The sequence below is a fragment of the Phalaenopsis equestris genome, unplaced genomic scaffold (genome assembly GCF_001263595.1).
Source record: "Phalaenopsis equestris unplaced genomic scaffold, ASM126359v1 Scaffold000152, whole genome shotgun sequence".
NCBI classification, from domain to species: Eukaryota; Viridiplantae; Streptophyta; class Magnoliopsida; order Asparagales; family Orchidaceae; genus Phalaenopsis; species Phalaenopsis equestris.
The window spans coordinates 80560-96158 of record NW_018164594.1 but is presented as its reverse complement, the minus strand read 5'-3'; the positions used below and the strand labels follow the sequence as shown (position 1 = coordinate 96158).

The 15599-nt window shown below is 34.8% G+C and overlaps 1 protein-coding gene across 1 annotated transcript; it reads left to right on the top strand.

The window, feature by feature from the left end:
• Nucleotides 1-841: 841 nt before the first annotated feature.
• Nucleotides 842-12358, top strand: LOC110021941 (enolase 2). Its single transcript, XM_020720671.1, has 17 exons — nt 842-979; nt 1160-1223; nt 1543-1607; nt 7497-7544; nt 7665-7751; nt 7864-7944; nt 8023-8124; nt 8247-8327; nt 8417-8491; nt 9976-10038; nt 10140-10220; nt 10363-10557; nt 10652-10702; nt 11166-11254; nt 11329-11380; nt 11501-11557; nt 11997-12358. The coding sequence occupies exons 1-17, from the start codon at nt 914-916 to the stop codon at nt 12075-12077; spliced, it is 1338 nt and encodes a 445-aa protein (XP_020576330.1). The 5' UTR covers nt 842-913; the 3' UTR covers nt 12078-12358.
• Nucleotides 12359-15599: the final 3241 nt, after the last annotated feature.

Below are 15599 nucleotides of genomic sequence, written 5' to 3'. Positions count from 1 at the left end.
GTGTTCGGCTCGAAATTGGCTCGTTAAACTAAAATTGAGAAAAATATATGTAAAGTGTGAGATTCGAACCTGGATCAAATCTATATAAAAAAAGACACTAACCATATTGCAACATAAGGTGTTATGATTTAAACTTAGACATAAATATATATAATATATTATTATATAAATAATATATGTAATATATTTTTATATAAAAAGTTATATAACTTTTTTTTCCGAGCCATTTCGAGCCGAACAAACTTTTGTTCGTGTTCGGCTCGTTTACATTTCGAGCTTAAAAATTTGTTCGTGTTCGGCTCGTTAGGCTTAACGAACGAGCCGAACACGAGCTGTTCGCGAACAACGAGCCAAATTGACAGCCCTAGCAGCAAACAACAAGTTATGAATCAGCTTATTTTTAAATAAAAAAATTTACATACACATCGCACAATTTTAATGTATTTATGTATTAACACTTAAATTTAAATTTTTACACTTATAACATCATGTTATAATACATATATATCATATATATTATTTTTAAAAGAATATATATAATATGATATTTTTATATGATTTTATAATTTGTGAGATGTTTTCAAATATAAATGTTCAAATTTTAGATATATAAATTTACAAAATATGCACTTTTAAATACTCATATAAAATATGATTTATAATTTTATTTAAGTTTGTTGTGTCGAATTTAGCGACGGTAAGGCGACGGACAAGGCTGAACGGTCATGATGCTCTACTAATTTTGACCATTGGATTAAATCCAACGGCTGCAGTCCGTTTCCATTCACAACTCGAGAGACCTCGCCTCCCTATATAAATGCCCCCGGGAGCGAATGGCAGCTTTCGTGCTTTACGGTACCCATAACCTGCGGTTATCGGTTTGAGCAGTTGCAGCGAATTTCTCCAGAGAACAATGGTGACGATCAAGTCTGTTAAAGCGAGGCAAATCTACGATAGCCGTGGAAACCCCACCGTTGAGGTGATCCCCAGATCTGATATTCTTCTTTGAGCTTTATTATGCATTTATTTGGCCGGATCGAGGAATCGTTATTGTTCTGTGATCGCTGTCGGTTTTTGCGATTTTGGTGTTGCTCTTAAAGGACTGCGAGTTTTTTGCTCCACTTCTGTTGAACATTTTTCGTTTTATGATTGATGGCAGGCGGATGTTCTCCTCAGCGACGGAACCTTTGCAAGGGCTGCAGTGCCCAGCGGTGCCTCCACAGGTATTTTATCTCTTACTATTGGTTCGTTTCTTAATTTGAAGATGCTGCTGATTTTGTTTGAAATAGATATTTGTTCTGTTGCTATTCTAGTGATGGCCTGAAAATCATTTGAATATATAACTTAGCGTATCAGTAGATTATGGCACATTGTTTGGTCTGAGCAGTAAGTGCTAGGTTTCGATTTATCTGAATAAATCCGTAAAATTCCGCCTCTGGTGGGGAAAACCATCTGTAATGTATGTTTTGGTATGCTCTTATTTTGATCTCTAACAGGTTGAATATTTTGATCCCTAACAGGTTGCTTGTTTTGTTGACACAGGCGTCTATGAAGCCTTGGAACTTAGAGATGGAGGCTCCGAACATCTTGGCAAGGGCGTGCTTAAGGTTTGTTTGAGTGGTACAAAGATCATATTTGCTAATTCTCATGTGGTGCATGCCTGTTAAATTTTTGTAGAAATTCTTTCTTTTTTTAAGATGCTGTCTTCTTTGGTGACATGTACCTTGTAGTTTCTGTTTATTTGGAGATATCAGTTGTTTAATGTAGTGTCATTTTTTCCTGTAAGTATATATATAATTCGTATTTTGATTATATATTGATGCAGGAAAAATTTCTTTTCGTCAACATGAAATTTTATCATAAAAAAGAGAAATATTTTATCATAAAAAAGAGAATTATCATAATCACAAATGATCATTCAAGAATTTAAATAACATGGTCTAATATAAAGGCTGAACTAAAGCACTATTTTTGTATAGATGGCCATGGTATCAAAATAATATTATTATGCAATTAATTTTGAAATTATAGTCCCTTAATGAAAGAATTGTATAGCGTAGAGTCATATATGCTGGGTCAAGTGCACCTAGGCCATTCCGGATGAATGAAATGATTAAGTGTTGATTTGAACCAAATTACTTAAGCTGAGATGATTGAACCAACCTGAACTGCTCTGAGCCTTAAGCATCATGCTGCCATGGAACAAGCCATTTGATGAGAGTCATTCATTGTGAAGTGTTCAAACAAGGGTTAGGAACTCAAATAGTCTTTTAGTTAGCCAAGGCAAGTCACCTAGACACCACAAATATTTATTAGTAGTGGACCTGTAATATGTGGGAATCTTATCCTGCTGGTGTGCTTCGTTAGTGCTTTTATACCATGTGTAGGCTCACTTGGCATTTGTCTGGCTTTAATAGCTGTTTGCTGTACTTGTCAGCATATTTTTTAGTACTCAACTAGAAAATTTGCCAAAGATTTGCCTGCCTTATGGCATCCACGTAGTTGACAACTAGAACTTTTTGACTGCCCTGGTACTTAGCTATTAGTAAAGTTTGTGAAATTGTTGGAGGAGTGAATGTTGGTTGAAGTTTTTATATAATTTCTTTAATATATAGATAAAATTGTAAAACATTAGATTTGGAAATCACATAATGCATTTTGTTGTTTGAACATAGGATGATGAGCATAATCGCAAAAAAAAATATTCTAAATAGTAGTATTTTCTTGAAGCAGTTAAAAGGTGGTTATTCGAATGTCATTGTGATTGCATATTGACCTCAATAGTTGTCCCAGAAAAATGTAGAATATGGATCTATGATAGAGGATTTGAGCTATTTTTCCATCTCTCTCTCTCTCTCTCTCTCCTCCGCTTTCTTTTTGAGTTAATGCTCACTTGTTCAATGCACTTCCCTAATTGGTTAATGAGAGAGTACAAAGAATTTGATTGCCCTTTTTTCGGCCCCTTAGCTTCCATTTGGCTAAGGGTGTGTTTGGTAGGATACTTTAAAGAGAATTTAAGTTAGATTTAACCTAAATCTAGCCAAACACAATAAATGGGTTAGATAAATCCGTTATTATGTTAAGTTCAATTTTTGCTTCTTTCGTTTATTAAAAGTGTATTTACCAAATCCACTTATTAGCTGGATTTAACGAATTTAGCGCAGAAAAAATATATTTTAAATAGATTTATGCCAAATACATCAACTGGATTTAACCTTAATTGAACCAAACATCAATTTGGATTTAATAATATTTAGATTTAATAAATCCGGATTTAGTAAATCCTATTTAATAGTCCTTGCAACCAATTACCCCCCTATGGTTAAGATGATTTCTAGGCATATTTGGATCTAACGTATAAACATAGTTCATACACGAATACAAATTGTTTTATAGAGGAAAATAATCAAATTTTCAATCAACTTTTATGCTTATATAAAGTTTAACCTTTTTTTTCATCCTCAGCTTAAATAAGTGAGCTAGCTATGTGGTACCGAGTTAGTGAAGTTTTTCTGATATGTTGATTTCATAAAACGAAGGAATTTAGAGTTGGAACTTTAATTGGATTTTTAAGAATATGGTGGTTTAATGATGCAGTCTTGACTTGATTTGACAAGAATGTTGAATGACCTGAATTCCTTTTGGTTTTAATTTAAATTGATTTGATCAAATTCATTAAGTTTCTAGTAGTGTGAGTCAAACATATTTTCTAGTCTAAAACTTTCTCGCTTCAAATTTTAATTTTATTCTCCTCAAAATTCAATATGCATGTTTGTGCCTAGTATCTATACAAATAGCTAGTTGATCCTTTGTTTGGAGTTTGTTTATTCAAGCCTAGTTCATTGCTTTGAAGTTGTTTGTTCAACCCATATTTCACTTTTATTTTTTGTTAACTTTAATTGAATCGAAAAAAATTAAAATCAATTTTTTTAATTTTTATTTTTGTGACACTTGATTCAATTCTTGAGGTTTCATGGAAGAATTTCACGACTTTGTTGGTAATTTGAAGTTAGATGACATTTTGTTAATTTTTTTTATGTATGCTTTTTAGTATGGGCTTGAAAATCAAGCCAAGTCAACTGGTTAAATCGGTCAACCGTAAATTGACCCCCCTATCAAATTGGTTCAAAGTTAAAAACCATCTTTTCTAAGAACTAGATGGAAACAGAAAGAACCTATAGTCAGACCAATAAAGTGATTTTCTTTTTGTTGAACTGCTTGGTTCATTTCATGGTTAAATTATGACTGTTTATACAGCAGCTAAGGCCTAATATTTTCTATAAATAATTTAAAGCCTAAAATTATTAAAGAAATTTAAAAATTATAGAAGGATTATTCACTTAAATATGTAAGGTATTTAAATTTAAAATCATGAAAGATATTTATGCTTATGTTATATATTTCATGAAGTTCATTTTTTTTTCTTACATGTTTACGTCTTTATTACATCAAACATATAATATTTAATTAATTTTATTTATTTCGTCATCTATTTCAACTTGTCAACTTTTGGTTGAGTCTTTGAACTTTGAACCTCTATTTCTTCTTAGTTGATATGTAGTCTGATTTTTAGAACTTTGGTTTATTTGTTGGTGAAAATAATTTGATTATGAAAATTGGTTTTTTTTTGTTTTGTTTAACTCTGGTTTGATTTAATTTTTTTTTTAATTTGAACTTTATTAAACAAATTAAAATCAAATTTATTTTAATTTTTTTGAAAGCTTAATTCGATTGATGTCCATTCCAAGTCAATTTCAAAACTGGGCTAATTTAACACAAGCTGCTTGCCTGGATTTGATATGATCCAAAGTATCATGGAGTTTCATTACTTGGGTTGCAGCTTCTTGGATAAAGTTGACATTAGGTGGAGCTTTTTAGCTGTATTCTTCTTTGTTTTGGAAAGCAATTTGATTACATATAGTTGTTATATTTGGTCTTTGTGTGAATGTTTGGTTGTACTCCTTTTTCTTAGTATTATGGAAATAATTTGATCACTATGAGAAGTTTTATTTTTGTTTCTTTCTAGATTTTTTTTGCCTTAAAACTGAATTGAACAAAATCGAAATCAAACTTATTTAAATTTTGAGAAAGCATAATTCAATTGATGTTTATTCCAAGTCAATTTTAAAGCTGGGCTAACTTAACTTAAACTTCTTGCTTGAATTTAACTGTTGTATGAATCAAGTTATTGAGTTTCATGACTTGGTGCTATTTTTCTTCAATTAGATGTTGTCATTATGCAGAGCTTTGTGGTTGTATTCTTCTCAGGTTACACTTTGGAGAAAATAATTGAATTGTTAGCTGGTATTTTGCTTCCTTGTGGATTGGTTTGCCGTATGCATTTGTTTTTGAGTATTTTGGTGCTGCAAGACCCAATTCTTTTTGGGGCTGTATGAGATCATTTTTTTTATTTGTTCTCAATTTTGTATTTTTGTTTTGTTTTTTTTTTATTGAAAACAAAATTTGTTTGATATGTTTAATTAAAATATGATTGTTATTGAAATCACTCAATTCACCTAAAAGTTATTTTGAGTGTTTTTAAAAATGGGTTTATTTGTATTTAGAAATTAAAAAAAAAAAGACATTAAAAACTCATTCAATGAACACGTTTTAAAAAACAAATGCAAAAACAAAACGAAAACTAAAAATAAACTGATCCCAAACAAGCCAATTCAAATACGTTCAGCTTAAATGTTTCCCAATTTATCTTTATAAGTAGATTTGAGTAAGCATGATTTTTGTTTATGCTGAACCTGAAACAAGCGGTTTTTTTCTTGTCATATCTTTCTCATCATGTTTTGCTTAACACAGATTCTTGTGAATCTTTATTGACAATTGTTTTTATCCAATAATATTGTTGAAATTCACTTTTGTTGTATGTTAAAGAACTTGTGCGAGATTAAATCTGTTGTAGTCCCCAAAACTGACAAAAATAAATTTTTTAGCATGATTCTTGGATTTAGTATTTAGCCTGCTTAATACCTGTACAATCTTAATTCTGTTGCCACTTGCTTTATATGCAGCACCCTTACATGTTGATTAAACATGCTTCGCCTTTAAAATTACAAGTAGATTCAAAAAAACAAATGCAAAAACAAAACGAAAACTAAAAATAAACTGATCCCAAACAAGCCAATTCAAATACGTTCAGCTTAAATGTTTCCCAATTTATCTTTATAAGTAGATTTGAGTAAGCATGATTTTTGTTTATGCTGAACCTGGAACAAGCGGTTTTTTTCTTGTTATATCTTTCTCATCATGTTTTGCTTAACACAGATTCTTGTGAATCTTTATTGAAAATTGTTTTTATCCAATATTATTGTTGAGATTCACTTTTGTTGTATGTTAAAGAACTTGTGCGAGATTAAATCTGTTGTAGTTTCCAAAACTGTCAAAAATGGATTTTTTTAGCAAGATTCTTGGATTTAGTATTTAGCCTGCTTAATACCTTTACAAACTTAATTCCGTTGCCACTTGCTTTATATGCAGCACCCTTACATATTGATTAAACAGGCTTTGCCTTGAAAATTACAAGTAGATTTAAAAAACAAATGCAAAAACAAAATAAAAACTAAAAATAAACTGATCCCAAACAAGCCAATTCAAATACTTTCTGCTTAAATAGTTCCTATTTTATCTTTATAAGTAGGTTTGAGTAAGCATGATTTTTGTTTATGCTGAACCTGGAACAAGCGGTTTTTTTCTTGTTATATCTTTCTCATCATGTTTTGCTTAACACAGATTCTTGTGAATCTTTATTGAAAATTGTTTTTATCCAATATTATTGTTGAGATTCACTTTTGTTGTATGTTAAAGAACTTGTGCGAGATTAAATCTGTTGTAGTTTCCAAAACTGTCAAAAATGGATTTTTTTAGCAAGATTCTTGGATTTAGTATTTAGCCTGCTTAATACCTTTACAAACTTAATTCCGTTGCCACTTGCTTTATATGCAGCACCCTTACATATTGATTAAACAGGCTTTGCCTTGAAAATTACAAGTAGATTTAAAAAACAAATGCAAAAACAAAATAAAAACTAAAAATAAACTGATCCCAAACAAGCCAATTCAAATACTTTCTGCTTAAATAGTTCCTATTTTATCTTTATAAGTAGGTTTGAGTAAGCATGATTTTTGTTTATGCTGAACCTGGAACAAGCGGTTTTTTTCTTTGTTTTATCTTTCTTATCATGTTTTGCTTAACACAGATTATTGTGAATCTTTATTGAAAATTGTTTTTATCCAATAATATTGTTGAGATTCACTTTTGTTGTATGTTAAAGAACTTGTGCGAGATTAAATCTGTTGTAGTCCCCAAAACTGACAAAAATGATTTTTTTTAGCATGATTCTTGGATTTAGTATTTAGCCTGCTTAATACCTGTACAATCTTAATTCCATTGCCACTTGCTTTATATGCAGCTCCCTTACATATTGATTAAACAGGCTTTGCCTTTAAAATGACTGAACTTTTTCTTGCCTGCCCATCCTTATACAGGCTGTTCAGAATGTGAACGCCATCATTGGACCAGCATTAATTGGGAAGGTCTGCTTAGTTATTATTTTCTATTAGTTTTTTTTTATTTATTTTCCTTCTCTCAAGTATAGCTAGAGACGAAGTAAAGGATGTGCATAGTGTTCCTGATATATTTGTGAACTCTTACAGGATCCAACAGAGCAAGCACAGATTGATACCTTCATGGTGCAAGAGCTTGATGGAACCTCTAATCAATGGGGTTGGTGCAAACAAAAGGTGTCACTACATCTGCTTGATTTCTTTTATTTTATTTTAGAGCGTAATTGGCATTTATTAATTTAGTTCTGATGTTATAGCTTTTATTCAATTAATATGCTTCAATTTTTAGCTGGGTGCAAATGCCATATTGGCGGTATCTCTTGCTGTTTGCAAAGCTGGAGCTGCAGTGAAGAAGATTCCTCTCTACCAGGTTTGTGAGAACTTTTTTTTTGTACAAATTTTCTTTTATTTTCTTTTGTAAATCAATGCTATTATCGATTGTCTGCAGCATATTGCTAATCTTGCGGGAAACAAGAATCTCATTTTACCTGTACCAGCATTCAATGTTATCAATGGCGGGTCACATGCAGGAAACAAGCTTGCTATGCAGGTAGTTTCATCTTTCTATTGTACACTTCTACTGTGTTTTTCTTGCGAGCCTTCTTTCCTGGAGGAGGGTATCTTTATTGAAAATTCTGGAAGTGTTTTTTCATTCTTTGTTTTAATACTCAGGAGTTTATGATTCTCCCTGTTGGAGCAGCCTCATTTAAGGAAGCCATGAGGATGGGTGTTGAAGTATATCACAACCTAAAGGTGATAGATTGTCCACATGCCAATTTTCAAACTTCTTTTGCTGCAGTACTTTTGTCTCTTCTGATGGCTTTAATCTTCCACTCTTCTAGGCTGTTATTAAGAAGAAATATGGTCAAGACGCGACCAATGTTGGGGATGAAGGTGGTTTTGCACCTAACATTCAGGTCTGCAAATTTCCTTGAAAGAATTGCTGATGGCCACTATAGTTTCTGATAGTTGTAGATGCATCATTTCCAATTTTAAGAATAATATTTTCTTTTGATATAATTTTCTATGCATGTAAATGCAGAATGACTTGTACTATGTGGTTTCCTTGTTTACATTACAGTAATCGCAACTCTGCACCATCCAACTTTTTAAAGCTTTTATGGTTTTACTCTGTTTACATCCGTGTCATCTGGTTGCATCGAAGAACATCTTCTACTATTAGGTTCACAACATGGTATTTTTTTTCAAAAAATAAATCAACTTACATGTATGTTGCCCATCCTATACCCTCCTGTGACATATTGCCATGTTTTGACGTCAGGGCACAATTGTTGCTATAAATTTAAAAAGCAAAGTTTAGGTGTTTTGTATGTATACATAGGAATATGATAGTATGTATGTAAATGGTCCAAATAAAAATAGAAGATAAAAATGATAATGTAATGAAAATACTATACACTACTAAAAATAATGACACCTCTATTCCACAAATCATGGAAATAAAATAGTGGGACCAATAAATAAGTTATCACAATGTACTTTTTATGTACATTAAATTTTGTGAGTTGACAATTTATTTGATCACTTTGCCCTCAATACAAATATTGCCTATTTTTAAGGACCAAGAATAGTTGTTGCATATATATAAATATATATATATTGATGAGTTGGATGGCAACATGTGTCTGTCCACCCCATATGTGCCAATTCGACCTAGATGAATTGCAACCCGGGACCGAAGGGACTTACCCTGAAGCTGCTTGCATATATATATATATATATATATATATTAAAAAATATGGTCAGAGGCTATTATATGAGCCTGCAGCCCCTCCTAATATGCCTAACAATTTGAGTACCACCTCCTTAAGGCCAACTATGCCAGAGGGGATTTGAACCCCTGACCTGAGGAGTATTATACCGAGTATGCTAACCAACGGGCCGGGTACACAGCATATATATATTGAAGACAAATAAATAAAAAAAAAGAATAGATGATGCACAGTACACCAACAACAACACCGTTCCTATCCATCAGTAATGTGCAAGGTAAATCAAAAGGATTTATTTAAGTCATGAACAATGCTTTCCAGTGCATAACATGATTGGGATAGTCCTTAAATAAATAATGTGGTAGTGTTGGTTCTCAAGTAGAGATAAATCTGCCACCAAAGTGTGTATTGATAATGATGATAAAAACAACTCCATAGTCTGATGATATAGACAACTCCGTAAAGCTGCTTTGCATGGAAATCTTTTTTGGGTATGTAATAGTTAGCTATGGAAATGCTTAAATTAGATGTACAAATCTTAAACCCTAAACAGTCTGTTTGTTGTCCTTTGTTTATTTCCCCATTTATTTTTTTGCTATAAAGGAATAAGGTTTTTTCTTTCTTTTTTCTTTTCTTTTTTTTTTTTGTGACATTTAACTGAAATGCAGGAGAACAAGGAGGGCCTAGAATTGTTGAAGACTGCTATTGCTAAGGCTGGTTATACTGGCAAAGTACTTTCTTTTGACTCGTGTACATCTTCTTACTCATGTATATTTAATGCATTGTTGAGCTCTCTGTTCCTTTGTTTTTTTGCACTTGCGTCTATCAATAGGTTGTTATTGGAATGGATGTTGCTGCCTCTGAGTTTTATAGTGAGAAGGACCAAACATATGATCTGAACTTCAAGGAAGAGGTATGCTACTTTTTCTTGTTTTGCAAGTATAAATTTTCTCCTTGCACTCTTGTTTAATATTTTTCAATGATATCATTTTATTTATTTATTTTTACTTTGTTTTACCCTCATATTTATGACATATCATCGCTCCTTGCTGCAGAATAATGATGGCTCGCAGAAGATATCAGGAGATAGTCTGAAAAATGTTTACAAATCATTTGTATCTGAATATCCTATTGTATCCATTGAGGACCCATTTGATCAGGATGATTGGACCAATTATGGGAAGCTAACTGAGGAGATTGGTCAGAATGTGCAAATTGTTGGCGATGACCTTCTTGTCACTAACCCCACTGTAATATCCACATCATTAGATAAATTTATGAAGTTTCCAAACAATCTCATTTGTTGTTCTCCTTTCTCAACATTTTTGTTTTTGAATCACACAGCGGGTTGCCAAGGCTATCAAGGAAAAAACTTGCAATGCCCTTCTTTTGAAGGTAATGCATGTGAATGTTCGTTACTTGATTATATTGAAATATTCAGTTGGAGCTTCTTCGATGGTCATTTGATTTTCTTTTGTTGAGGCAATCTGATTTAAAGAGTCATTCTTGCTAGTATCTGTCAGGGGGGGCTTTACATATGTAGTACTTAATTTCCATGTATTTATTATCTAACACCTAAACTTTGCATTTTCATCTTTTGTACCACCCAAATCTTTCAAATCACATCAAAAATACCTCTTTTTTAACTTTTGAAAAGTGCAATATTCGTTTGCATGCATATGAAAGGTGTATATATGTCAATATTGAAGTTTAGGTGTTAGTAACTATAAATACATAGGAATTGAGTGGTATGTGTGTACATCTTCATTATGTCCTTAACTAATGCATTGGTTGTTGGCTCAGCTCAGAGTTTATTTGAGAAGGATTACTGAACATAATTTTCAATGTTTTATGGCAGGTGAACCAAATAGGCTCTGTTACTGAAAGCATTGAGGCTGTGAAGATGTCCAAGCGTGCTGGCTGGGGCATAATGGCAAGCCACCGGAGGTAATATCCAGAAGTCTATCGACGGATATTCTCCTATTAAGTAATTACTTCTAACTTCATTGCTTGTGATACAGTGGTGAAACTGAGGATACTTTCATTGCTGATCTTTCCGTTGGCCTGGCAACTGTGAGTTATTTTTGCTTATTATTTGTTATTTACATGAGGGGTTGAATTTTAGTGCAATACTCTTTCAAGTAAATTACAGTTGACATGGATCTTTATTGGTGATAATTTCATGTTTTTTAGGGTCAAATTAAGACTGGAGCTCCATGTCGGTCTGAGCGTCTTGCCAAGTACAATCAGGCAAGTTTAATATGTTAAACCTTTTAATTTTTTGAGATGATGATGATAATTAATTATGTTTATATCATAGTTTTTAGTAACAAATGAGCATATATTCCGGGGAGGGCCTTAAAAATTGATGTAGCTCGCCTGAAATTCAAGCAAAATTATCATATTTATGGCTTTTTATTTTGTTATTTTTTGTGAAGTAGAAATTCGCTGAAAATGAAACTTTTAACCGGACTAAATGGGAAATGGAGGTTAAAACCCCCTGATTTCCTTGGCTATATTTGAGTGAAATGAAGTGAAAAACCAAATGAAAAACTCAAATTCATAGATGCATCGCCGAGTTTATAACCGTCTAAATTGAAATGTAAACCTTCAAATGTAATGTTCTTCTTCTTTCGTGTTCCAAACAAGACGAATAACTTATGTTGACTTTTTATTTCCTTTTACTCAGCTTTTGAGGATTGAGGAAGAGCTTGGTGATGCAGCAATTTATGCCGGAGCTAAATTCAGAGCCCCTGTGGAGCCCTACTAGGGAAGACCAATCAGTACTGTTTGAATCTTGTTATCTGAAGATGTTTCCTTTTTCCTTTTGTTTGCTAATGGCACCATGGTTTTGACTACTTGTTTTGTATAATGCATCCTCAGACGAACATTTAGGACTCTGTTCGACTTAGCTGGTTTTTTAACAGATTTCTTCTTAGATCAATTTCCTTTGATCATTGGCGTCATTTCTTTTCTATCTGGTACTTTTGGAACGCCGGTTATATTTGTTTTGAATGCCAAAACTTTTGGCAGTATGGATTTAAATTTCAACTCAGTTTGCGTATCATGAATTTACGTCCTTACAACGGCGTTAGGAGTCGGACGTCTTTGCATCATATGCGACAAATCATGTAGCATTTCTTGATTTTTGAAGGTGTAACCTTTGCTCAAACACATTTATTGATATTAAATATGCATCCAACCTCTAACGGAGGATATATTATCATAAGAATATCAAAGGAGGCAAATGGCGTTAACCATATTATAATGGGCATGCAATTGTGTATTTCACAATGTAGGGTGTAATATATTATGATGTTATGGTCTTCAGTTGTTATCTTACGTATTGTTGCACATTTTGATTATGATATTATTGTATAAATGATGAATGTTAGTTATGGATTGAAGCGTCACAACAAAAAAAATCATCTTAAAATGTAATTTATTATGTCTTATAATATCTTACTAGTATGATTTGTATTCATGCCGCGTTTGATTATGTAATAATTCTTCCATCCCTTTTCTCTTTTATTTTGTTGAACCTGACTTTTTATTTTCTTGAGGTGTTGGATTATATTGTTTTGAAATTGAGTTCCGTATCGTATTGTTTGTTTTTTCTTTCTTCCACATTTCTGGTTTTGCATGTTAATGACTTCAATTTATCTTTATAATTATTTAATTTTTTTGCGACGTGATGGTCTTGTCATGAGATCCACTTGGGTACTCACAGGGAATATATATAAAGCTATTATGAGTGTTATAAATTTATTATGTCAAAAAAAGATGAATGTCAACTTTCTCATAAATGTAAATTTCGAAAAATATTGTATTAAAGTCCTTTCTCATCACAAATAAATTTAAATAATTAGGAAAAATTTTGTAAGAAAAAAAAGTGTTTTGGCATCAACTTTTTATGTCACAAGTGTGAGATGTCTGCTTGAATGTTATGAAACCTTATTTCATGCATGTGTTTATTCTTGTAGCGTGAGACAACCATTTCAAACCTTTCGACACGTGTGGAAGAGCACGTTTTCAAGGTAGTTCCGCTAAACCTTGACTTTCGCTTAAGAGAATGTCGATCAACATCATTTCAGTTTAGACGACTACTAGCGGGCCGACAAGTCTCATTCACCAAGTTGCACATGAAATTAATTCAAACTGACTCGTCCACTAGCACATTTGTCCAGACGATCCCAGATGACGAAACGGACCGCACGAGCGAGTTCGAAACGTCGATTTTACCTGGGAATGACATATTTTGCTAGGATTTTGCGTACGAGCCAATAATGTGCAAATCAAGGCAAACTATTGTTAAAAGGGATTAAAAACATTAAAAAAGGGCCTATTTAAACATTGCATGAGTCTTTCTCCTCTCAGAGCCGAAAGTTTCGCGATACTCTAGCCTCACTTCCTCCTGCTTCGGCCCGTCTCCTCGCCAGCGAAAGCCCCTGCCGTCGTCGTCCTCCTCGCGTTGAGGCCTCCTACCCAAGATTTTCTCGTGCGACCCCGATCATCCCCCTCTCTTCTTAGCCAGCCGCACACACTACCTCCCTCTTCTCGCAGGCGACGCTCCGCCGACCTGCCTACACGCCAGCATTGAGTTCTCACTGAACCCAGCTCCTTCCTAGGCAGAGCTCCGGATTTCACGCCTCCTTTCGAGCTTCAAGACCGCAACACCTCTCCTCGGTTTTCCCTCCTGTTAGCAAAGCCGCCTCCGACGTGCAGACCTCCAGCTGGCATCCTACAGTCAGCCTCCACTCCCAGCGCATGCAGAAAGTAGGGCAGGGCGTAAACCTCTCCCCCTTGCATTTTTGTTGTGTCGCCGATGAGCTACCCCTCCACGTCATCGTCGCTGACTCCCTGGCGGATAGAAATTTCACCGAAGTATTTAACCATCGCCGACAGTGATGGCTTTGCAGTTTGAAGAGGCATGGATGCCTTTTCTCTTTACGAAGAGAGCTTCCTCCCAGACTTCGTTGGATGACGAGCAACCAACGTGAAGATATAACATTCTCAAACCCTTCATCTTTTCATACCTAACTAGCCCTAGCGTTTAGTGTTCGTAAACGTGTGGGTTCGATCGCCCTACGGGGTGCATGTGTTGGGGTAATCCGGCGCGGTCACGTGCCTACGTGATGTATCATTGTTTTTCCTAGAGGTGGCCCTAAGTTTCATATCCGTGTGTGGCCAAACACCATGTAGAGCCAAGTGATTCCTCCTGTTGTGAACCCTAGCACAAAAATCCCGGTTGGAGCCCCTTACTCCCCTTGCTTTGGATGCCCCAATTTTTTCTTGGAGAAATTGGAAGGTTGGATTTTATAAAGTGAGAGAATCTTTGTAGCTAGCTCACTTTGCAAAGCTTTGAGACATCGTGAAATTGGGAAAAACTTTGTAGCTAGCCCATTTCACGTCGGCATGGAGAGCTTCCCCCTCGGAATCCAGGAGAGAAACTCCCCACATGCCTTGCAAAAGCAGGAGGCATTGATATCGCACATTCAAGCTTCATACCCTAGGTTCCTACAAGAGAACATTAGCACGAGTGCAGTTACCTATCAAGCTTGTTTATTGACTTTGGATTGCGTTGCATTTTTCTTGGAGTATGTTTGCATTTGCACTTCGCCTCAACCGGTCATTTCGGCCCGCTTGACATTTCACTTTGCCTCCATCGACCGCCCCTGCCCGCTCGGCCCGATCAGCACTTCACATTGCCCCAACCGACCGCCCCGGCACAGGCATTTCAGTTTGCCCTGACCGGCCTGTATTTCACTTTGCTCCGGCTGACTACCCCGACTCGGTCTGCATCTCACTTTACCTCGATCGACCACCCTGACTCGATCGACATTTCACTTTACATCGATCGGTCACCCCAGCCCGGTCGACATGTCACTTTGGTTTGACTGGCCACCCCGACCTTGTCAACCGATCACTTTAGTATGACTGGCAGCCCCAGCTCGGTCAATTGACCAACTTGGTTCGACCGGCTTTTTTGCCCAGTCGGCATACCACTTTGGTTTGACCGGCTGCCCCGACATAGTCAACTGTGCACTTTGGTTCGGTCGGTCGACCGGCACCGATCACTTGCATGCTTGTGTGTTTGTTGTGCTTTATAATATAGTAGGCCATTCTTATGTAGGGTGTCATGTCTATACATATGCACACACACAGGTACAATAAAAAGGAAGTCTGTAATGATTTCTAACCCTTTGCTTGCAGGTGTCATTAGCTCCCCAAATTATAAGACACAACCTATTTCACATTGCATGACTTTCCCCACTAGCGCTTATTTTCTGCA

Coding starts and splice junctions, on each gene's coding strand:
- LOC110021941 (XM_020720671.1), top strand. CDS start 914: ATGGTGACGATCAAGTCTGTTAAAGCGAGGCAAATCTACGATAGCCGT. Junction 1,608..7,496: donor TTGGCAAGGGCGTGCTTAAG/GTTTGTTTGAGT, acceptor ATCCTTATACAG/GCTGTTCAGAATGTGAACGC. Junction 8,125..8,246: donor GAAACAAGCTTGCTATGCAG/GTAGTTTCATCT, acceptor TTTAATACTCAG/GAGTTTATGATTCTCCCTGT.